This window comes from Cyclopterus lumpus, chromosome 19, assembly GCF_009769545.1.
Source record: "Cyclopterus lumpus isolate fCycLum1 chromosome 19, fCycLum1.pri, whole genome shotgun sequence".
In the NCBI taxonomy this organism is placed as follows: domain Eukaryota; kingdom Metazoa; phylum Chordata; class Actinopteri; order Perciformes; family Cyclopteridae; genus Cyclopterus; species Cyclopterus lumpus.
In genome coordinates this window covers 5,888,847-5,910,909 of record NC_046984.1, presented here as the reverse complement: position 1 = coordinate 5,910,909, position 22,063 = coordinate 5,888,847, and the positions used below count along the sequence as shown (strand labels likewise).

General features: G+C 44.0%; 3 protein-coding genes across 6 annotated transcripts; 1 reads left to right on the top strand and 2 right to left on the bottom strand.

Annotated features, from left to right (window-relative positions):
* The first annotated feature begins 351 nt into the window (after positions 1-351).
* On the top strand, positions 352-10,030 carry l3mbtl2 (L3MBTL histone methyl-lysine binding protein 2). Of its 2 annotated transcripts, none has more exons than XM_034559075.1 (18): positions 352-658; positions 1,205-1,649; positions 1,797-1,914; positions 2,143-2,276; positions 4,382-4,457; positions 4,762-4,841; positions 5,162-5,279; positions 6,200-6,334; positions 6,450-6,538; positions 6,777-7,023; positions 7,339-7,388; positions 7,556-7,660; positions 7,837-7,984; positions 8,166-8,248; positions 8,413-8,647; positions 8,879-8,941; positions 9,064-9,228; positions 9,324-10,030. In XM_034559075.1, exons 2-18 carry the CDS (start codon positions 1,299-1,301, stop codon positions 9,677-9,679), a joined length of 2,553 nt encoding a protein of 850 aa, XP_034414966.1. In that variant the 5' UTR covers positions 352-658; positions 1,205-1,298; the 3' UTR covers positions 9,680-10,030. The 2 variants fall into 2 exon arrangements, with proteins under 2 accessions (XP_034414966.1, XP_034414965.1); XM_034559074.1 differs by having other exon boundaries at positions 363-658; positions 7,318-7,388.
* A 346-nt stretch (positions 10,031-10,376) lies between these two features.
* chadlb (chondroadherin-like b) lies at positions 10,377-16,409 on the bottom strand. Its single transcript, XM_034559073.1, has 12 exons — positions 16,327-16,409; positions 15,716-15,926; positions 13,990-14,154; positions 13,703-13,897; positions 13,432-13,587; positions 13,184-13,329; positions 12,650-12,931; positions 12,322-12,541; positions 11,778-12,051; positions 11,277-11,689; positions 10,961-11,127; positions 10,377-10,677 (listed from the first exon to the last, which is right to left on the bottom strand). Exons 3-12 carry the CDS (start codon positions 14,152-14,154, stop codon positions 10,377-10,379), a joined length of 2,319 nt encoding a protein of 772 aa, XP_034414964.1. The 5' UTR covers positions 15,716-15,926; positions 16,327-16,409.
* A 150-nt stretch (positions 16,410-16,559) lies between these two features.
* Positions 16,560-21,314, bottom strand: rangap1b (Ran GTPase activating protein 1b). 3 transcript variants are annotated; one of them, XM_034559398.1, is made up of 16 exons: positions 21,114-21,162; positions 20,722-20,840; positions 20,510-20,637; positions 20,355-20,414; positions 20,039-20,218; positions 19,744-19,878; positions 19,467-19,625; positions 19,253-19,366; positions 19,071-19,170; positions 18,778-18,862; positions 18,476-18,641; positions 18,300-18,383; positions 18,032-18,134; positions 17,827-17,915; positions 17,438-17,559; positions 16,560-17,292 (listed from the first exon to the last, which is right to left on the bottom strand). In XM_034559398.1, exons 2-16 carry the CDS (start codon positions 20,831-20,833, stop codon positions 17,208-17,210), a joined length of 1,722 nt encoding a protein of 573 aa, XP_034415289.1. In that variant the 5' UTR covers positions 20,834-20,840; positions 21,114-21,162; the 3' UTR covers positions 16,560-17,207. The 3 variants fall into 3 exon arrangements, with proteins under 3 accessions (XP_034415289.1, XP_034415291.1, XP_034415288.1); XM_034559400.1 differs by lacking the exon at positions 21,114-21,162 and adding an exon at positions 20,977-21,094; XM_034559397.1 differs by lacking the exon at positions 21,114-21,162 and adding an exon at positions 21,198-21,314 and having other exon boundaries at positions 16,561-17,292.
* Between the last annotated feature and the right edge of the window lie 749 nt (positions 21,315-22,063).

The window sequence follows — 22,063 nt, the reverse complement described above, 5'->3', positions numbered from 1 at the left end:
ACCCAAGTATATTAATATAACTGTGAACTGTAATTCACCACTGATACAGTATTACATGCTTAAATAAATATAGATAAGAAACAAAGATTGCTGATACCGTCTGATACACATGCCGACATGTGAATAAGAGAAGTATTGACACTTTAGCTGTCAGAAAAGTAGTGAAGTATCCCACAACGAGAAGAAAATACTGAAAGTACAAGTAGAAAATACTACTTCAATACTTTCTATCGTAAATGTGCATCGTTAATTTCCACCACCATTTATTTGAGATTAGGAGATCTGACTACTGTTCGCTTCCAATCTGCTTGAACCTCAACTCCCATAATGCTTTCTTCTTGCGCGAGAAGTAAGATGATGATGACGTCAGAGGTATGCGACCATAACACAGATGGGGCTAACCAAAGAACCTACCTACCGTTACCAAGAAGATACAACTGAACAACTTATATCCAATAGTTTTGCAGTTGATTAAACATTTAAATGAGGGCCTAGATTATTATTCTATATTTAAGTAGCCACTCAAAGTAATAACACGTTTCATAATAGCACAAACGTGCTAGTAGCACTATTAGCAGTTATCGTTAGCTTGCATGTAGAGTAGCATTTTGACCAGCTAGTTTATTAACCTGTTGGCTCAGACCATTTGCTCAAAACAGTGAGTTTCACAGCATAATTCATGTTAAAGTGTTATTTCGCATGTTACGTGGAGTAATGACGTTACAGTGTGTGCGCGTATTTAACAAATGTTTCCCAGTTCTGATTTGTAGAAGTTTGACGATTCAGTGTCTCATGTAGATATGTTGATGGTTAGACTGTGATTCTTAAACAGTTAATTTAGATATCAATAATGAAACACAATGTTCATATTGTTTATGGCCGATAATAATGACAGATGAATAGATGTAGAGCATTTAAAGACTTTCTAATGTAATGGATGTAATAGCCAGGCAGCAGCTTTATTCATCAATCATTTCAGCAGGAATTCCTGTGTCACTTAATGCAGCATGTAAGACAAAGACATCTTAGATCAAGAACCAGCAGAGATATCTCATCTGTCATCCAGCTCTGCCTGTGTCTGCTCCTTGTGACTAGCGTTTAAAATAGGTTTAACCTGAAAGCCAATGTTATAGATGTATTTTCGGTGGTAGAATTTGAACATTATCTGCTAATTGTAACACTCAATCATCGCTTTCCTCTGCAGAGCTCAGAGAACAGCACCCGGTAACTCAAAAGAAGAAAGGATGCATCGGTTGTAATCTGAGGTATTGGTGGTCTACTCGTGATCGGACCACGGGATGCCGTACCACTGTGTGGCTTATGGATGCGGCAAAACCGTAGAAGATGGGGTGAGGCTGTTTAGATTCCCCAAGGACCATGAGGAGTTTCGCAAGTGGGAGAAGCAGGTCCAGCGCACACGCACCCAGTGGGTCGCCACACCTAACTCTCACCTCTGCAGAGAGCATTTTGGCAAGGAGTACTTTGAGCCCAGACCACCAACAGCAGCTCTGACTCTGAAGCCTGGAGCTGTTCCGACTGTCTTTGTCCGTCCGCACTGTTTCTCCTGTGATGGAGTGGGCTGCAGTAACTGCCTACCCGCCATCCAATGTCGAGGGATTACTGCTGAACCAAAAGAGTGTGCCACAACTGTGAGTAGTTATTACCTTGGTTCACTGCAGAGAGAGTGAGTGTCTCACAGCTTTAAACAATCCTCCTTGTTGTTTACAGTTACGCAGTAAAGTAACATTAAAACATTTTATTTGCCACTTTTTTGCTTTTTTTCTCTCTCTTCACAGGCAGAAAATAATGAAACAGCATCCATACAGTTAGATGAAACGGATGGAGGAGGGTACAAAGAACATCTGACAGGAGTAGGGATGAAGCAGGGGGGGAAAAACAAAGAAGAACGACCAGGTGAGATGCAAATGAGGAACAAGAGAGAATAATAGTTGAAAGTCTAAAAGTAAATGTCTGTTCATTTGAATGACATTTCAACAATCTTAAAGAGAGCCAAAAGAAGTGATGGAATTTCTCCACAAAACACTTGAATGAATACAAATCCTATATGTACATTCCCAAGGCAGTGCTAATAAGATTTGATGATAAGATTTGATGACTGCGTGTATTTATTTATCTTTACAGTGGTTTGTGAGATGTGTGGCACCACCGGCAGTTTTAGCACCTTCTTTTCGAAGACCAAGCGTTTCTGCAGTCTATCCTGTTCACGTTCCTATTCATCAAACTCCAAGAAGTCCTCCATACTGGCACGACTGCAGGTGACAAAATATTTTAGTTCATCTGTTTTTTTTTAATTGTTTTTTTTACCAAAGAGCAAAAGTTTGTACTTGTTTGTTTTATGCAAACTGCATAATATCTTTCGGTGGCTAGTTATGGCTGCATGCTCAAGGAGCTCTCGTGGTTGCGGTGATTCACACTTAACTCAAAAGATATTTTATTGCCCGTTTCATACATCCATTGACTACCTGCTGACTCCTCACCCACTACTCTTGGCTGGCCTTTGGCCGGCAGGGGCCACGAGTGATAACACAGCGGAGTGCATCGTCACCACTTGCCGCTGCTACGCAGACAGCTTGCTGAGTTTAATTTAGTTCTGGATTGGATTGCGTGACGAGTCTCATGCGACGACTTCCGAGCCGATTGCCTGCATTCATCCTCGCTTGTCTTTGGTTGTTGCATTCACATGTGGCAGAGATCTACACTCTACCAAGTGCACCTTTTCTAGTTATTCATTTGTTGAGTTTTACACACAGCGCTGGAATTGACACCAATGGAGCAGTTGTAGTTAATTATGTTGCATAATTAAATAATTACACTAACTTTTCTGAATTTTGGCATTATGGTGAGCGTACACATTTGTTCGAAGAGAAGTGTTCATCAAAAACATGTTCTTTGTGTCGGTGGTTGTCTGCCGTGTGTACTAATGCTGTATCTGACAGTAAGTTAGTTATAGGGGACAATGTTCGTGTCCAGAGTGAGTGTTTTCTAATTGCATTGCTTCACAAATAATTTTGAATACAGAATGTTGGTAGATTTTTAACATAATCCTAGCCTTCCTTCTAGAGTATAAGCAACTGTATTTTGGAATTATTTCAATGCTATTTCTTCCCCACCGTCGTAACGATGATTGATGATTGATTATTTTTAGCCATGCAAAGTGTCCGCAGCACTGACTTAAAGGAACATGCAGTCTGTGTGGTCTGCTACTTCTTGTTTCAGTACTGAAAAGCATCCGGATTAAACCATGTTTGGGGTATTTGTGATAGCCATTGCTTCCTTAGTTGTTAAAGAGGATACTCGGCCAAAAGCTACTCTTTAAGTAGCTTTATTGTTTGTAAAATCATCTTATTCCACTCTTAGACTATCCCATCATACAAAGAAAAGCTGTAGTTGAAACTATGGGATGTTTCACAGAGAGACGCATTCAGATCCAAGACTGGATGTTTTTATGGCTGCACCAATCCAATCTATCAAATGGACATACACATTTTTTAAAAAGTATTTCCCCAAAATTCAACGTGAGATAGACATTCAGTACACCAAATGTATGCATTTGTTGGGTATATTTATATTTTCATAACTTAGTTATGAACACATGGTGGCAGTATTTCACCAAAAGAAAGTCAACTTCTCCCCATTGGAGAAAAAAGGGGAAGAAAAAGAGACAGAAGTCCTTTTTGACAGCAGACTAAAGTTGTTGTTGTTGTGGTTGTTGTTGTTGAGCATTTTAAACATCAACTTTGGCTGTCTAAAAATTACTGAGCTGTCTTTTTTTTGGTGCTATTTTCTGACAAATCAGTGAATTGATTTATTTATCATCGTTGGCTGATTGCTTGATAATGAAAACCATTGTTCATTGCAGCCCTTTGCCAAACCTTCTCATCATGTAATTATATGTAACTGTAAAAGTAATTTATTGTGTGTGTGTTTTGTATGTCTCTTCCATTCTAATGCTGGAAAAACATGATTGTACAGATTTCTGATATTATTGGATGTTATTTAGTTTATTCTGCAATAAAGGGAAACATGTTGCCAGGTCTTTCTTTCTGTGAGAAGTTTTGTAGGAGGGCTAATTAATTTCCCTCCCAAGCAGTTTTATTTTTGACTAAATCATCTTGGCATTTTAAAGCTACTAGTAGTCCTCATTTTAACTTTCAGAATATTGCTGTTCACCTATGAATACAGAACCAACTTACTACAGACGCATGTGTTTCTTTGCCAGTGTTCTCTTTGAAAATCCCCAATTTCCTTATCAAGCATATGCGTCAATGTGGTCCAACTTGCTTCAGGTGGAGAAGTGACCACAAAAAACGAGGACGATGAGACGACTTTGCTCAATCCTTCTTTGTGTTCCTCTCTTCAGGGAAGGCCCCCCTCAAAAAAAGCCACAGTGCTGAACAAGGTGAACAAACTCCTTCCAGCCCCACCAGCACTGAATGGTGAGGCCACTGAACACACAAGGAATCAAAATTACATCATGGCCGTACAAAGTCAGATTTCAAGGAGTAAAGTATCTTACATTTGAGACATGAAGTCCGGTGTGTACTCGAACATGTCTTCACACAAGACACTAGGTCTGAACTGGGCCATACGATTTTGTAGTCGACCATTTATTTATCCTGCAAAGCACAACTTTAACAGGTATTTGGTGTTTGTTTGGGAACATTAACAGTTGCATACAGAGTACATGTACGCAAACATCTCACAAAATCTGAATTCCTCTGTTCTCTCTCCATCTTGTAGCATCGGCTGCAGGTTTTGAATGGGGCGCCTACCTGGAGAAGGAAAACTCTCTGGCTGCTTCAGTGTCCTGCTTCAGACATGTGAGTCTGAGCTGCGATGTGTAATTGGAAAATATGTTCCTGATTTGCCTCTAGTGTTATAGTAGGGACAATCATGCCAACTTATGTAAAAACTTAGACTTGCATACAAACAGCCTTTCAAACAGTATTTTCAACAGCATGGAAAAAACCCCAGTCGAACATATAAAGAACAGCATCCATTGCTGAATAATCCGTTAAACATGAGAAGTAAACTCTCAGCAGTCTTGAGAATAACTCTTGAGATCCCTTGGTAATGTATGAACGTGTAAAAGTCCCCACACTGATGATCTGTAAGGAAACATCTGACCTCCCACCTGCAGGCTTCCCTGTGTGCCCAGTGGGACGACGTCACTCTGGGGATGAAGGTGGAGGTCCTGAACACAAACGCAGTGCTGCCGAGTAAAGTCTACTGGATTGCTACCGTCATCCAGATTGCTGGTGTGTACATCTGTCTCTCAGTGTTTATTTTGACAGGCCTTTCCACCATAGAATTATCTGTTTTATGATTATGAATTTGAGCAGTTGTTGCATTTATTTTCTTATTTGTTGCCAATCTGAAAGCTTTTCCGTGGAGTTTTTGGCTCCTATGGATCTGTGTTAACACAAGTTGGCCTCCACTTTCTTGATCTCGTAGATGCATGTGTACACATTCCTGCCAATGGTTTCGCACTATTTCACTGCTCTACAGCATCTGTCATGCCACGATACGCTGCATTGCACCAGCAAAGGCATAAAAGGAGAAGATGAAGAAGAAGACCCATGGATGTAAATAATCCTGGATTTAAAATACCATAAAACTCAGCGGTGCAAATGTTTTATTAGGAAAGAGATGCATTCAACACATTTGCTAGGATACACACAATGATGAGTGTTGATGAGTAACACTGAATGTCTGCCGAGAAACAGAGAACCTTTGTTTGTTAATAAGTTATTATTACATGATACGAAAATGGCTGGCCAAAAACTGGACACGAGACTTTGTTCTGTCATTCTCTGATGTAAATATATCCACAGCAAATTGTAGTGTAGTGTGCCAAGTGTTCAGGAGGTAAAGCAGGTCATCCACTAATCGGTAGAAGGGCTGTTCGATACCCGGCTCCTCAAGTCTGCGTGTGGAAGTGTCTTTGCTATTGGGGTGTGAATGAGCATTTAGATTAGATTCGTATGGCAGCCTCTGCAACAGTTTGTTGTTCAAGGTGTTGGACATGCATAACATCCAACTTACGGTGTCACCCTTAGGTCATGCTGGCTGGGAGCAAAACATTCATGGAGCCCACCAAACTCAGAACTGCATGTTGATTGCAATTCATCGTTTGTCCGAAACTGACTGGTGTCTTCCTTCCATCCCATATCTCCAGGATACAAAGCCCTGTTGAGATATGAAGGCTTTGAACACGACAGCAGCCGAGATTTTTGGTGCAGCCTCGTATCGGGGGAGGTGAACCCGATTGGATGGTGCGCTATGACAAGCAAACTGCTGGTGCCACCACAAGGTGAGGAGGGTTCACACTTCAGGATTAGAAAAAAACAACATGGAGGGATTCATTCAAATGTGATGAGTATTTAGCAATAGCACATGCTCTACTTTGACAAACTCTGTGTCCATAGATGTGAAGCAGAACATCCCAGATTGGAAAGAGTATCTGATGGTGACGCTTGTGGGGGCCCACACTCTACCTGTTGACTTCTACATGAAGGTATAACTGAATGCTGAATGATTTGATACATGATAACCCATCTGTCTTGTACAACACAAGTGTGTTTTAATTATACTAAACACAATAATCTCTGGACTGCACGGTGGTGCAGTGGCTACCACTACCACTTCACAGCAAAAGGGGCCCGATCCCCCGGCGGTCTTTCTGTCTGGAGTTTGGATAATGGAACGGACTTAATCTCTGTCCCCTTGCCGTCCTCGCTCTGTCCTCTCTGTAGTTGGCAGAGAGCATGAGAAACTCTTTCAAAACGGGTATGCGCGTGGAGGTGGTGGACCCCAACCACGTGAGTCGGACTCGCCTGGCCATCGTAGAATCCAGTACTGGCGGCCGTCTGCGGCTTGTGTACGAAGACCAAATGGACGCCGCCGACAATACACTCTCTGGTTTCTGGTGCCACATGTGGAGTCCCCTCTTGCACCCAATAGGCTGGTCCAAAAGAGTGGGTCATGATATTAAAGCACCTGGTAGGTCAATGATTTAGTTGTTTCCAGACATATGATTGATGACATGCAGTACAGACAGAAACACAGAAGAAAAGTAAACAAACAAAAACGTGCTTGAATAAGTCGCAAGGAAAACTTTATAAATGGAGATTTGGGGAAAGAGAGTGGTACAAACCAGCTGAGCAGTCAGCAGTTTAAACTTCGAGAATGCAGGAAGACTAAACCTCCAAACACACACATTTCACACTTGTCTTGAACTAAAGCTTTTAACTTTAAGATGTGTGTTTACATGACGATACACTTTTAAAAAAATAGTAAATGCTGTGCAAACTGCAGCCGGCATCTGGAAGGGTACCTGCGATGGCTCATTCCTGCTCTTTAAGAAGGTAAGGACAATGTCATTGCTCAAGACATCATTCAGAAATAACAATGCAGCTTTAATAGAACATGTGAAGTAAAATAAGTAAGAAGAGTAATTTGTTTTTATCACTTATTACTAATGGAATATGTATAATACAAATCACTCAACCACTCACCCCTGTGTGACCTGCAGCCCAGGTTTGTTTACATGGAAGGAAGTTTCTTTGAGGAAGGAATGAAGCTGGAGGCCATTGACCCTCTTAACCTGGGAAGCATCTGTGTGGCCACTGTACACAAGGTAAGACTGCTGTTTTTGGTTGGTTTGGTTTTGTGTGTTGTGTTTGTCTAATCTTGTGTAAGACCAGACTGAACATTGAATGAGGTGGTTATTAATTATATTCCATTGACACACTAACTCCTATATTGTTAGCTCTTTCTTTCTTATGTGTCTCTGCTGCCCTCCACTCCTCCCAGGTGCTGTTGGATGGCTACCTGATGGTGGGTATCGATGGCACCATATCGAACAACGGCTCGGATTGGTTTTGTTACCACGCCTCATCTCATGCCATCCTTCCTGTAGACTTCTGTAAAAAGAATAACATCACTCTCACAGTGCCTCAAGGTAAATGCAAACATGCCTCTCCATTCCGTCTCTGCTTCAGCTCACACTTGTGCACTTTCTGCTGGTACTAGTTTGCTTTATTATCCGTTTCTAGAAAAGTGTTGTCTAATTAAGTCGGGGTAAAAACTAAAGCAGTACACTGTTAATGAAGATACGCCCTGGTTTCTCTGTGTCTCGGCAGACTATGACTATCAGACCTTCACCTGGGATAAATACCTGAAGAAGACCAACGCTAAAGCTTCACCGGCACGACTGTTTAACGCCGTAAGACAGGAAGTCCAAACCTTGTGTAGCATTTGTGCTCTCTGTTTAGCAACATACACATGTGATCACATCCACAATTTGTTTGTAGTCAGAATGTTGTATTTGATAGAAAAAGAAACTTCTTCGAACAGCATTTGAACCCCCCAGTGTGTCTATTTCTTCAGGACTACCCGGGCCACAGCTTCTCCCCCAACATGAAGTTGGAGGCGGTGGACTTGATGGAGCCGCGCCTGGTGTGCGTGGCCACCGTGAAGCGCTACGTGGGCCGCCTGCTGCTCATCCACTTTGACGGTTGGGAGGATGAGTTTGACCAGTGGATCGACTACCAGTCCCCAGACATCTACCCCGTTGGCTGGTGTGACCTCATGTGCTACCAGCTCCAGCCTCCCCCAGGACTCGGTAAAAGGCCCATTCAATAACAATACCCTCAGCTGGAAATCTGAGCCAGTGTACTGGGATTGAGGTGTTTCCATCAGGTGGTGAAATCAAAGACCAAATGGGGCAGAAAACTCCAGTTTGCCTCTCTAACCTGTAGTCCTTGCTGTCACAGCGAAGTGACTAGTGGTTAGCGGTGTGTGGATGACTTTGACCCTGTATAAAAGTGACAGGTGTTTTCATTCTGTTTTCCAGTTGATTTGGAAAACCAGCCGGCACAGAATAAGAAATACAAGGCCCCTATGCATGGGAAAAGGAGTAAGTTTTGACTGTGGAGTACTGTGTCTTGACACAGAAAACAGATTCATATTTAGTAGTTTATTACCTCTGATTGTTATACCACTATCTATGTAACATTCATCTCCTTTTGTTTTCAATAGGAAAGAAAAATGCAAAGAAGAGGCTCTCTCAGCACCAAGTTAAAGATGATGTTGGTCAGCAATCTGAGGCCAGTAGCACTGCCGGTCCTCCAGTGCTAGAAGACCACAATCGTCCTCCAAAAGTGTCTCTCATCCAGCCCAAGACTGAGCCAGAGGAGCAGGAAAGTAAGTGGACAGACGTGCACAACATGCTGCTCATTTTCTTCTAATTTTTGTGAGACAGTTTTGGTAATTTGGTGATTATAATTCTGTCTCCATAGTCTTTGCAGTGCAGGTGAAAGTGGAGGAGATGGAGATGGAGACCCCCATTGAACCTCCAGACAACCCTCAACAAGTCCCTCTTGGTATAATGAAACAGGAGAAGGGAGGGGAGCCGAGTAAGTCAGGACGACATCAGTCACCAGAGCAGAGAAGCATAGAAAACGTAGGAGATGAAAAGCCCATTGAACCGACATCAGAAAGAAGTGAAGAGAGTGAATCATTGGAAGAGAGCTTTAGTGGTGAGAGCAACATGGAGCAGAGCGAAAACAAGCGGAGCCAAGGAGATGACGTTGATATTTTAGAGAGCAACACAGAGCAGGACACCACAGGGGAGGCTGCAGGAATGGAGACATGAGATGAGTATGTTGAAGAATGAAGACGACAACCGGATGAGTGAAGAGATTGGGCTTCGACTGTAGATCCAATGAATAGGTATTGATGGAAAATACACTGGCCATGAATAGTATTAGAAACAGTTTTTTTGTTTAAATACTTAATTGACCACTGTGTGTAGTTCACAAGGACCAGCGACCTCATTTTCTGCATGTTGAAGTTCTCACATCAAACCTGTAAATATGAATGTCGGGTTGGCATAGCAGACAAATATTTGTTGTAATGTTTTATTGTTTCCTGTTTTATATCCAGATGTTGTCTTTTTTGTTGTTAATATGAGATAACTGATAAAAAAGAAAAAACACTGTTCCTCAACTTGCTGATTTTGTATGTTGTCTCAAGGTATCTAAATCGGTACATTCTGCAGTTGTGGTGTAGTGGTTAAGGGTAGTGAGCATAAAGCCAAAGGCTGCATCATTTAGTAACTAAATCTAGTGAAACAGAGCTTGATGAACTGGTTTTCTATTTATTTTCTTGACTAGAAAAATATTTGTTTACCTTTTTAACGGTATTGATTAGACCGCAAAGAGAAAATACTGTACTGCAAAACAAACTACACTTGCTGATGGAAAATGGGGAAACGGTCACAGTTTTAGAGAGTTGAATCCATGGTTGAACCTCAAGCAGGTTTTATTTTTAAACCATCAGTATCAGCTGGTTCAAGCCATGCTGCCTCTCTTGGTGGTTTTCTTGGCTACTGACGGTTTTGTGTTCAGACTTTTGCGAAGTTTGGATTTGGCTCTGAGCATTTTGACCTGCCGAAGACTGTTGAGGTGCATTGGTTTGGGTTTGGTGGCCTTGGGCGCCTTGGCGGGCTTCGGGGTGGCGGTAGGGGGAGCAGGGAGGCTCTCGCCCCCGGGACAGGCCTTGAAGACGTGGACGTCCTTGACCCTGCGACCACGCAGCTCAGGGGGATTGGCACAGGTGGCTCGTACCTTCAGGTTGACTTTTTCAATCCACCTAGATGAAGAGGCAAAATCAAGTAATGTTGTAAAAAAAAATGACCAAACACTAAATTATCCATCACAAAGGATGGTACTAGAAGCTACAATATGACACGGGCATAGCTACAACTCGGAGTGGAATGTAATCAAGGGTTCCAAATATACTTTTTGATTGGGTCATTGGGAGTTGACTAATAATATATAGATAAAGCATCATCCCTATAAAAAATTGCGGGCTTTAAAAAGTCCTGTTCAAAACCCAGTCATTTCTGACTCCACTCATATTGCAATCCTCTTACATGCGTAGTGGCAGCAGAGGGCAGTCACACATCAGAGGATTGTCGGCCAGGTTGATGACCTCCAAAGAAGTAAAAGGGTGAAGGTCAGGCACCTCCTCCAGGTGGTTGCCTTCCAGGAAGAGACTCCTCAACCCTGGACTCAGACCTGCCAGGGAGGTCTGTGACATCTGAGTACGAGAGATCTGGTCAGACAACTGGAATAACTTCTGTGAAATAATTTGTGGCTGATCCTGAAGCTGTGCAGGTTAAAGAAAAAAGAAGAGGAAGGTCTCGGCTTCTGTTGGAAAGTGTAGCGGCGCGTCAAGAGCCCACTCACCTTCTCCAGTCCCATGTTATCCAGATACAGCTCCTTCAGTGACCTCCCCAGTGGTCGAAAAGCATCCGGCCCCACCCAGCGGATTGAATTCCCAGACAGCCTCAGGTCTCTGAGATTTCCCGTCTTGCTCAGCGCTTCCGTGGGCACCTCCTTCAGCCTGTTTCCTCCCAGGTGGAGCGTATCAAGGTCACCGGCCTGGTCCAGAGCCCTGGGTGACACTTGATTGATGATGTTCCCGGTGAGGTAGAGGGCTCTGAGGCCCTCAGCTCCGGTCAAGCTGTCCGGCTCCAGCTTGGGGATGGAGTTGTTCTCCAGGTGAAGCGCCAGCAGGCTGGGAACCAGTTGGAAGGCTCCTTTGGGGAAACCGGTGAAGCGGTTCTTTTCCAGGTGCAGGTAAGTCAGCTGAGGGAGGCCTGCAGATTTAGATTATAGAAATTGAACTTGAGTACTGATAGATGAATGAGAATAATTTCTACAAATTTAATTTGGCATTGAAAAGACCTTTAAAGGCGTCAGGGCTGAGGGAAGTGATGTCATTCTCCGACAGGTACAGGTAGATCAGTCCCTTCATTCCACTGAAAGCCCCGCCCTCCACCTCCGTGATCTTGCAGCGCTGCAGATGTAGGGACACGACCTGAGCAACACCGGGGAAGCTGTTGCTGGGGATGTAGTGGAAGTGGTTGCCACGCAGGTCGAGGAGACGCGTGTTGGAAGAGAAACCCCGAGGAACTTTGGAGTGAGCGCGGTTCTCACACGAGGAGTGGTGTGTCTCGGCCTGAAGACAGGGAGATTGACATTCTGTTTAAAGTGTTACCATTAGCTACCGATGGTTCAAGGAATAGGTCGTCATTTTAAGAAATGTGCTTACAGAACTACAACATTTTTTACCAAAATCAATACCACTCTCACGTCTATAGTCTACATATGAAGCTACAGTCAGGAGGCTGTAAGCTAAACTTTTTATGTTTGTCCAAAGAATGAGATTAAAAATGCTATGCAGACACAAAACAAATCTCAAAACATCACACAGCCCAGTATGTAGTACCTCGCAGACGCAGTTGACGGGACACTTGATCTTGTTCTCTGGCACTTGTGTGGGCGGTGGCGTGATCCTGGTTGCCTCCTCATACTCGGCCTTCAACATGGCCTCCTGGCTCTGACAACGCAGCTCGGGAGGGTGAACAGCCTCCAGGTTCTCTCCTGACAGATGGGCCGGTCCTCCACATGTCCCCATCAGCTTTACCTTGCTCCGGATCGACCACTCCCTGGAGTGAGGTAAAGAAATACAAAGAGGATCTTTTGGTTGACGGACTTAAAGCTCTGAGGACTAGTCAGGCTGCCATTAGTTTGAGATCCACAATGGTCTGCTGTACCTGAGTGGACGCAAGTAGCAGTTGCAGTAGATGGGGTTCCCAGCCAGGTTGAGGCGTGCCAGCTTTGGTGAACCTTCAGAGAAGGGCTGGACGACACGCAGCTGGTTGTAGCTGATGTCCAGGTGGATGAGGCTGGGGCATTTCGATACAGCTGTGTTGGCCATGTCTTGCAGGGACATGTGGTCCAGGAAGAGGTGGGTCAGTTTGGCCATGGACACAACCTCCTCTCCCAGGTAAGTCATTGGGTTGTAGCTCATATCGAGGCGAGTCAACTCAGGCAGTCTGGATAGCGAGGCAGAGAAGTTTCAGCTTTATTAGTCCAATCGAATGTTACAACATATTAGAGCGATGAGATCTATTTCCCCTCCAAGAAACTAACAACTGTGATGTTAACCTATGTCTTTTTTTTGGGCCTTTTATTCGATATGTAGCACTTTTCATTAGAAAAAGTGTCCTTAAGTAGACTGAGAGTTATGTATAGATATGGCAGATCACAGATGCCAGTGACTAGCGTCATCATGCCAAGCAGCCCACCTGGTCATGGGCTCGGTGGGGAAGAACTGCAGCTCGTTGTGGTCCAGACTGAGACGGGTGAGCGTGAACAGACCGGCGAAGGCCTCGGTGTCCAGGTAGTTCAGAGAGTTGTGGCTGAGACGAAGCCACTTGATATTCTGCAAGCCCTGGAGGGAGAAAATGTCGCCATTTTAATTGACACATTTCAACAACAGGAGACATGTCTGCATGTTCTCAAAACCGCCTTTTTCAGCTTGCCATGTTGCTACCTGGAAGGCCATGTTGGGGATGTAGACCAGCTGGTTGTGCGTAAGGGAGAGCAGGTTGAGGAAGCCGAGCTGAGAGAAAGCTCCAGGCTGGATCTCTTCCACGCGATTACGGTCGATCATGAGCTGCTTCAGCGAGGACAGGCCGTCGAATGACTCCTGGGCTCACAAAGGAAGACAGAAATTATCATATTGCTGAACTGAAAAAGCGTTTGGGTGTGGTGGGGTTTGAAGAAACCATGGAATAAATGATGGCTGTGGACAATTGTGAGACCTGGTAGAGTATGTCGACATTGTTGTTGGCCAGGTTGAGGAAGACCAGGCGGCCGAGGCCACGGAAAGCGCCCTCCTTCACCCTGCGGATGTTACAGCGCTGCAGCGACAGGTGAGTCAGATAAGGAGTGTGTTTGAAAGCCCCGCTGGCCAGCTCCTGGATGTCGTTGCCTCGAAGATCTAATTTCACTGTGATCTATAAAGAAAGCGGATCCCACATGAGAACCAGATCGAAACTAAACCTACTGTAGATATGTCGGCGCGTGTGTGTGTGTGTGAGTAAGAGACCTCGTCAACGGCAGGAGGAACTTGGGTCAGGTTCCTGTTGACGCAGGTCACCGTGAGCTGGATCTGGTCACAGACACACTGCTGAGGACATTTTGCCGTGAGAGCCGCAGGGATGCCGACGAGCAGCAGGACCCAGAGGGTGTCAGGACAGAGCTGGGAGAACATCTAAGGGGGGAAATAACAGCTTTTACTTCATTCACGCTATTGCATGTGGTCTTTACGGACGCTCCTCTTGGCCAGAGACACGGTAAATAGTTTTCCTTTTTCACCCGCAGTGACAAGTCACCAGCAACTGGCTGCTGTTTTGACTTGATTTGAGGTACCACGACTGACCCATTAGTTCATTCACTGCCTCACAGTTCACTTATTTGGCCAAGGCAGTGACTACAGAGAAAAACACTGAATCAACATCATTCACTCTTCTTCTCTCGGCACACTGCTGAACTGTGTGCAGTGCTTCACACCTATGACCCTGCATAGTTTGTTATTAAACGTCCTTTAATATCTTCCCTTTAAGGATCAATGTAAAAACCTGTTGCTAGACCTTCAGAACCTGTTGGGCTGTCTAATATTCATCAAACTTAATTATTTAACGTAGTCTATATACATTTGTTGAATGCTATGAGACGGATGGACCAGGACCACAGACCACCTCTGGCTCAGATTAATATTTTGCATAAAAAAAAAAAAAAAAGATATCAACTTCGGAAATACAAGGCAACCATGTTGGCTTCTGACCCCTCAAAAAAGCAGTGTCCGGTTGGGGCCACTTGTCAAGTTTCAGATATCAAGAGTTGTTCCTTCAAAGAGACATTTCCACTCTAAAGTCCCAAAAAAATCAACACAGATTTGGGAAACAGAACTTTGCTTTGTATTGTCTCCAACTTCAGGTGATGCTTTGAAGGGACATTTTTTCAAGCTGGAATGCCATCCTTTTTTTATAATGTATAAAACCACTGGACAACCAACATGAACTGTTTAATGTACGTAAAATGCTCATTACACAGTACTCAATGCAACGGTATAATCTATAATCGGTTACAGCGGGACATTTTTCTGCAGAACGAGTAGTTTTACTTTCAGAACATTTTACGTGATAATACTGAAGTAGAATCGTAAACACTGGTGCTATTGAGTATTTATTGGTACATATACTACAGGAACTTGTTAACAACAGGAAGACCCATGCACACAAAATAATAAATGTAAAGATGATGCCAAGCTCAGAAACAATCAGGGGCCCCTAGGATAGACCTACACTGCATATATTCTATAGATTTACCACCGCCTGAAAAACTCCATATCAGAGAAAGGCGTGTGTCCCATTGTTTGACATTCCCTCACTAAAGCTCAATTTAACAATATCTCCATCATTCTGTACTTTTGGGGATTAGATTTATTTTGCTCAGACTCCGCTGCCCCAGTCCTCACTGGAATGCCTTAAAACCACATTCCCATGTCGGATCAACAGTCTTGATCCGCAGGAATGGACATGAATAGCTCCACACTCTGAAATTTGGGGTCTCAAAATGTTGGCACGGTGAAATGGTGCCATGCTGAAACCTTTCCGTCCAAACTGCTGAGTCAGAGATGGACCTGGCGGAGTGGACTGAGTGAATTACAGCATACAGGTTAGATTTGTAATGTTCATTTGAAGTCAACTTTAAGGTTGCATGGAAATCACGCTGACTGTACTGTAGTCCTTTATGATATATTAGCGGCATACCACGCTTTGTTCCCAAGACCCCCAGAGCAGAGAGGGGCCAAGAAATTAGAGACGGAGGAATTTTCTCCGGCCGAGCTGTTTGTCCACGTCCCTCCGGGATCAACAGTCCAGACCTCAGAGGAGCTGCCGCGCCGGCCGCGCACAAAGACGCGCAGTGTCTTTCGCCGCCGGTGTTGTGCCAAAATGCGTTTCCCCTTGAAAGGAAAAAAACCTGCGTCCCTCGGCCAGGGACAGTGAGTAAAAACGACTCTCCATGTCCTCTAAATTATTATTTTTTACCAGAAAACACATAACATGTTTTAACTATATATATATTAAACATGATGTTGTTGTTCTGTGCGTAATTGCGTACATTTTGGAAATGCCAAAAACCATATAGTCTAATCTGTAAAAAAAAAAAAGTAATAAATACCAGCCTTATATGTTTTGTTTTATTATTTCTAAAATCAGGTTATTACAACAAAGAAAACATGAAGATTTCGATTCAGTGTGATACGATTTTAAAATATGCCTTTTTATTTTGAGGCGAAAAAAAATTGTCCGCGTGTTCCTCTGATCCACAAATCGTATTATTTACAGTAAGTGTAGGAATCCTTTTTACGCAGACTCACCGTGCTCTGGTCGTGGTTCCGTCCGGCTGTTGGTCGTCTACTGGCCGCTGATTCTCTCACGGTCTATGCTCCCTCTGCTGCGCTCTTCCCCCGGCTGTCCCCCATTCAAAACAAACTCCGTTTAACCCTTCATTAACTGACACGCCCCCCTCAGACACAAAACGCACACCTTTTACCTCCCACCTCTGGAGTCTGGATATATATATATATATATATATTTATTAAGTCAGCCTGTAATCTTTCACAGATTTATTTGGATTAATAGATTGTATACATTTTTACATGAATAAACAGGCCTCCCTGTCTGAGCACTCCATAACAGCAACACATCTGTTAAGTATCCGAGATATACATCTAAAATATACAGAAAATCTCTAGCTGTGTTATCACAATATCTGCCACTTTTACAAAATGTACTATACAATATCCAAACTCAAGACCTGGAAAAAAACCTGTAATAATCTGTAAACCTGGACATTTCCGGAAGCTATAGGGAACCCGTTTGAAATAGACGTTTTGTTGTAAACATTGAACATGTTGCCTTATGTTAGCACCACCACTCAGTTCCATTTTTACACATTCACCCAAACTTTACCTTGTGAATTAGTTATATTTCTATTTAAAAAAATAAAAATACAAATGTCCCAAGCATACGAAGAAAAATAAAAACTAAGACATTCTGCAGTGTTTGCCTTCGTAAAATATCAGGAGGGGAGATACATTAAGTAGCTGTCTGAGTCCCTTCTTTAAGTGTAAAGCTTCCTGTTGGTTGTTACTGAAGACCGTAAAGTCGGTACAGTGTGTGTGTGTGTGTGTGTGTGTGTCTGTGTGTGTGTGTGTGTGTGTGTCTGTGTCCCAGTGCTGGGGATGGCAGCGGGTTATCAGTGTTGATCGTGGCACTTCTTCTCCAGCGTGGAGCTCAGCCGCTCACTAGCAGTGCTGCAGGACTCCAGAGCTCCACTGTTCCTGCGGATTCACAAAGACAAAACGTACACAATGCTAAGACTTCAAAGTGATGTAGTGGGACTTTCATATTTATTTTTACGATTACAAACTACTTTTATTCACATTTGACTGATAGGTGAAATGTGAGATAAAAATGATGCTATACTTGGACATGAAGGTGTGCAGCAGCGCGGCGTGGTGCTGAAGGAAGTATTCCTGCTGGATAGCATGCTCCAAACACAACAGCTGACCTGGGACCAGTGACACTTTTTTCATCTTCCCCTCTCCCTGAAAAACAGAACGGAAAAGTAAAAACCTAAATGAACAGATTTTTAAAAATAATTTTGTATTATTAATTATTTTATTTCATATCAAACAGTGATGAGACCGTTTGATCCAGCTGCAGTTAAATCCACTGGGAGTGCCAACATCGATGTTCCTTGTTGTAGCTTTAAACTTTCATGTGATTGGACTTTCCTATTAAAAAAACAACAATCCCTGGGCCCATAAGTTCTGTTTTCAGATTGTTTGGAGAGACGGGGTTGGGGGTGATACCTTGAGGAGTCCCATCATGACCAGCAGCGAGGAGAGGAAGCAGTATGACTGGAAAACTGAGCCGGAGAGGAGCTTCTTCAACACGGCATCTGTGAGACACGGCGACGCGGGTCATTTAATGAGGCTCCAGAAAAGGCTGAGCTCCATCCACAACGCCATTTGAACCACTAGTGGAGCACTTCATGAGAAGCAGCATCGTATTTACCAATAGTTTCGAGGACAGCCGTTTTGGTCTCTGGTTCCTCGCTGTACAGAGAAGCGATTTTCAGAAGGATGTCGGCGGCCTTGTGTGGGTCAGATGCATCCACCTGGTGAGAAAAGGGAAGTTTTATGAACAGATTATATCCACATAAATTCTGTTTGTACACATAACCTAGCAGACTAAACATCCAAAGGGGAGAGTTATATCAGATTGTAGGAACAGCAAACGATCTGCTGGGACACGCTATCATCTTTTATTTTTGGAGTCCTACCTGCTGTTGCAGGCTCATCCTCATCTCTCCCAGCTGAAGGAGCCTCTCTGCCGAGGGGCAGCTGAGGACAGACATGATCTCTGCCTGAGGGTGGACACAAAGTCACAATCCAAAACACAACGCCTTCATTTATTTAGACGTGAACAATAGGCAGCGTGTATTTCGTGGCATCTTACTGGGCTCTGAGGTTTTGCAGGACTGTCGTCTTTTCTTGTTATTCCATTTTCCTTCACAATTTCACTGTCCTCTTCATTGTCTTCACTACAGTCGTCACTGGCATCATCATGATCAGCATCATCGGCGGCATCTTCACCCTCGTCATCAGGTTCTCCATCATCATCACTACAGTGAAGTCACGATAATAACATTTGTTTCGTTTAACAAGCTGATCAGAGACAAGTTGTGTTTTGTTTGTACTGAAGGAACTTCAGAAAGATATTCACTGGATCACTTCACATCCCACCAACGTGTGTGTTACCTGAGTGATGCCAGCATGCTTCCTTTGTTCATGTTTTTCATAGCTTCCCTCAAAGCCTCACAACCCTCCTCCCCCAAACTGTTACCTGTAAGAGTCACATAGAAGAGAAACTTTTTTTTAGGGTTAAAAAAAGATATACATCTTAAATTTAACTTAAATGTGACATAACTTTCAGAACATTTTCATTCTATTTAATCATTTTTCAAAGGCAATTCTTTGGAAACTAATTCCATCACGTTTCAGACTGCCATGAGAACCGTGTGTGTGTGCGTGCCCTTCCACAGTCAGCCTACCGTTCAAATCCACTTTCTCCATGTCAGGTTTGTCCATCGCAGCCTGAGCGACCACCAGAGCTGCCGCCTCTGTGATCTCACCAAAAGACAGATTGAGCTCCTGAAAACAAGGAACACCGCAGAGCACTGCAATCAGCCGGGTGACGCGGCAGACAGAGGCTGAACTTTGAGGGTGAACTGACCTTGAGGATCGGCAGTCCCTCTCTGAGGACAGCAGCGAGGGCGATGGCTCCTTCTGAGCGGACCAGACAGTCCCCAAAGTTGATCACCTGTACGTTCCTCAGGTGCCTCAGAGCCTGCACGGCCGAGAAAAACATATTTTGCAGAAACATATTTGACTCAAACGCACGGCTGCATATCTCCTCTACTTAGAGGCAATGTGAGAACAGGCCTCACCTGTGCCATGGCCAGCGTCCCCCTCTTGGTGAAGGTGTTGTCGTTGAAGTTGAGGACTCGGAGCTCTGGGTTGTGTTGCATGGCTGAAGCCAACGCCACCACACCTGCGTGGTTGATACCATTCTGGGGCATGTGGACTTCTTCCAGGCTGCCCATCAGCTTACATGGGGAAAAAAAGAGAGGAGTCTAGGATTGTAAATCCTTCAGATGCTTGAATTAGGAAATGATTGATAAATCCCTATTAAAATGTAACTGATTGTCAAATAGCTCTTTCTACCTGGAAGGCATTAGCCAGGGCGCTGGCTCCTTCATTTTCCAGACGGTTCCTCCCTGCGATGAACACTCTCAGTTTGAGTGGAGCGCCGTACGCTGATGACTGACTGTGGCCCTCAATCAGAGCTTCAGCCAGGATCTACACAAAGCATACAGCACTGTAACGATCTGCACTGGGATGCCAACACACTAAAACTTGACCTGTGTGGAAAATTTGCAGTTTGTGTGAGGAGAGGTTAAAAGTACCATTTGAAATGTGTTGGAGGTGGCTGAGCGATTTACAGTGCTATAGAACTCACCTTTCCTCCACCGATCCCCATGCCACAATTGTTGAGCCTCAGCTCCTGCAAAGTGTGGCAGGACGGGCTCTTCAGCAGCTGCTCGATTCCCTTCAGACCATCTGGCCCAAAGGCATTATCACTCAGGTCCAAATCGGTCAGCCTTGCCCCGGAACTCATTAATGCACCGCCCAGACACCTCTGGTGAACGCACAGAAAGACGACATGTGACGCAGGCATGTTCTCAGGGTGGCTATCAAAGAAGTCTAGCACTAAACTTTATCACGACGCAAATCCAGAAACCACAACTGCATGAATCAGCGTCTGAACTTCTCACCAGGGCTGTTGGGATTTCAGAGCGCAACCTTCCGGTGAACATGTCACTCCAATAGCATCTCTGAAAGACACAAAGAGTGTTTTAAGAGATAGAAAACAGCAAAGTGAGCCTTCTTTACTACGACAATGGGACAGGAGGGAATCCAGAGCGAGCACCTGGAGCAGGTCTTTGCTCTCCAGAGCCTTGGCAATGGCCCGGGCTGCATCCACCCCCAATGTGTTCCCCTCCAGGCGCAACGCTCTCAGGCCCGGGTACTGCTCCATCTCACGGATCAGCTCCTCCACTGAAAGTGCAGAGAACAGGGTGTCAGGTCTGACCCGGTGGTGGACCAAAGGAGAAGATCTCTGCACACCGCTCGACATCTCACCTGACTCTGCGTTGTCCAGCTTCAGACCAGAGCCTTTAAAGCCCAACTCTCCATCCCCGACGTGGATCTTGGAAAGCACATCCGCCAGCTGAGCGATGTCATCCGAGGCCATAATGACTCTGTGGAAGCATCCAGGAGTCAGACATTAGACAAGGATCGGATTTTAGTAACTTTATCGACACATAACTCAGCAGAAGTACAGTAGTTTGCTCGAAATCGAGAAAAGATATATTCCATATCAGTAGATAACGTTACATTATATGCAGATCGTTTTCTCACAAGACCACAACAACAGTAGTCATGGTAACGTTAGCTATTTAGCCCCGTCGGTGCTAGCCTGCCAGTAGAAGTGCGCAACATCAGAAAAGTTAACTGAAATCAAACTAACGCGCCTGTGAGTCCGCACTGTAAACACCTCGTGTTCTCTCGGTCATTGTGTCGTTAGTCATAAACATCTCACTGGCAATCAACCTTACCACAAAGAGTAGCTAATTGGTCATTTCCAAGGAAACGATGGCGAAAACACGCCGCTCTTCCGTGCCGCGCGCCGGTTGCTCAACCACGTGACGTCATGCTGCCCAGGTTTCTTTTTCGTCGATTCCGTGTACGTCAGTTCAAATTGATCTGCGCGCTTTTACCGCCATCTGCTGTTACAATCCCGAACTGCTTTTGATTAATTTCACTGCAATCTAATAGTTTTAACTAATTATTATTTTAATTAAATAATGAATGGAATTTGTGTGTGTATGTGTATATATATATATATACTGTAACATTATGTGTAGTCAATTTACAATGTATTGTCTCTGTAAAGATTGTTTCAAAGTCATTTTAATTTATTTTACTTCTAATTTTAGTAATACAATAAAGTTAGTAATTATGTATTCTTTATTTCATTTTTTGTAAGTTTAACTGCCGTGTTTGTTTTAATTGGGTTTATACTCAAACACGTTATTAAACTAACAACGTGTATTCCCGATCAGCAGCAACTGGTTGACGTCATTGTGAACAAGGGCATCAATGCTCAAACTAGCGCAATAGCCTACCTGAACGCTTACATTAGCTTAAATGTGTGCACACGTGTCCTTGAACACGGGTTAGTTTCATTGTGCCGAGGGAAAGCACCACGGAGACTAATACTACATTCGCAAAGTAGAAAGGAGAGGGTTTATGGACCACCGGGAGAGGTTTTGGGACAGGTTGTTGCCCTCACTCAGCCTGGTTATGGCTCAACTAGTAAAAGTTGCTCGAGAAGCTATAGATGGCTTTGCTGGGTTTGGGTCGCAGATGTTTGCCGGTCTTTGTCCACAAGTTACAATTAGACACGGGCAAGATTCCATGT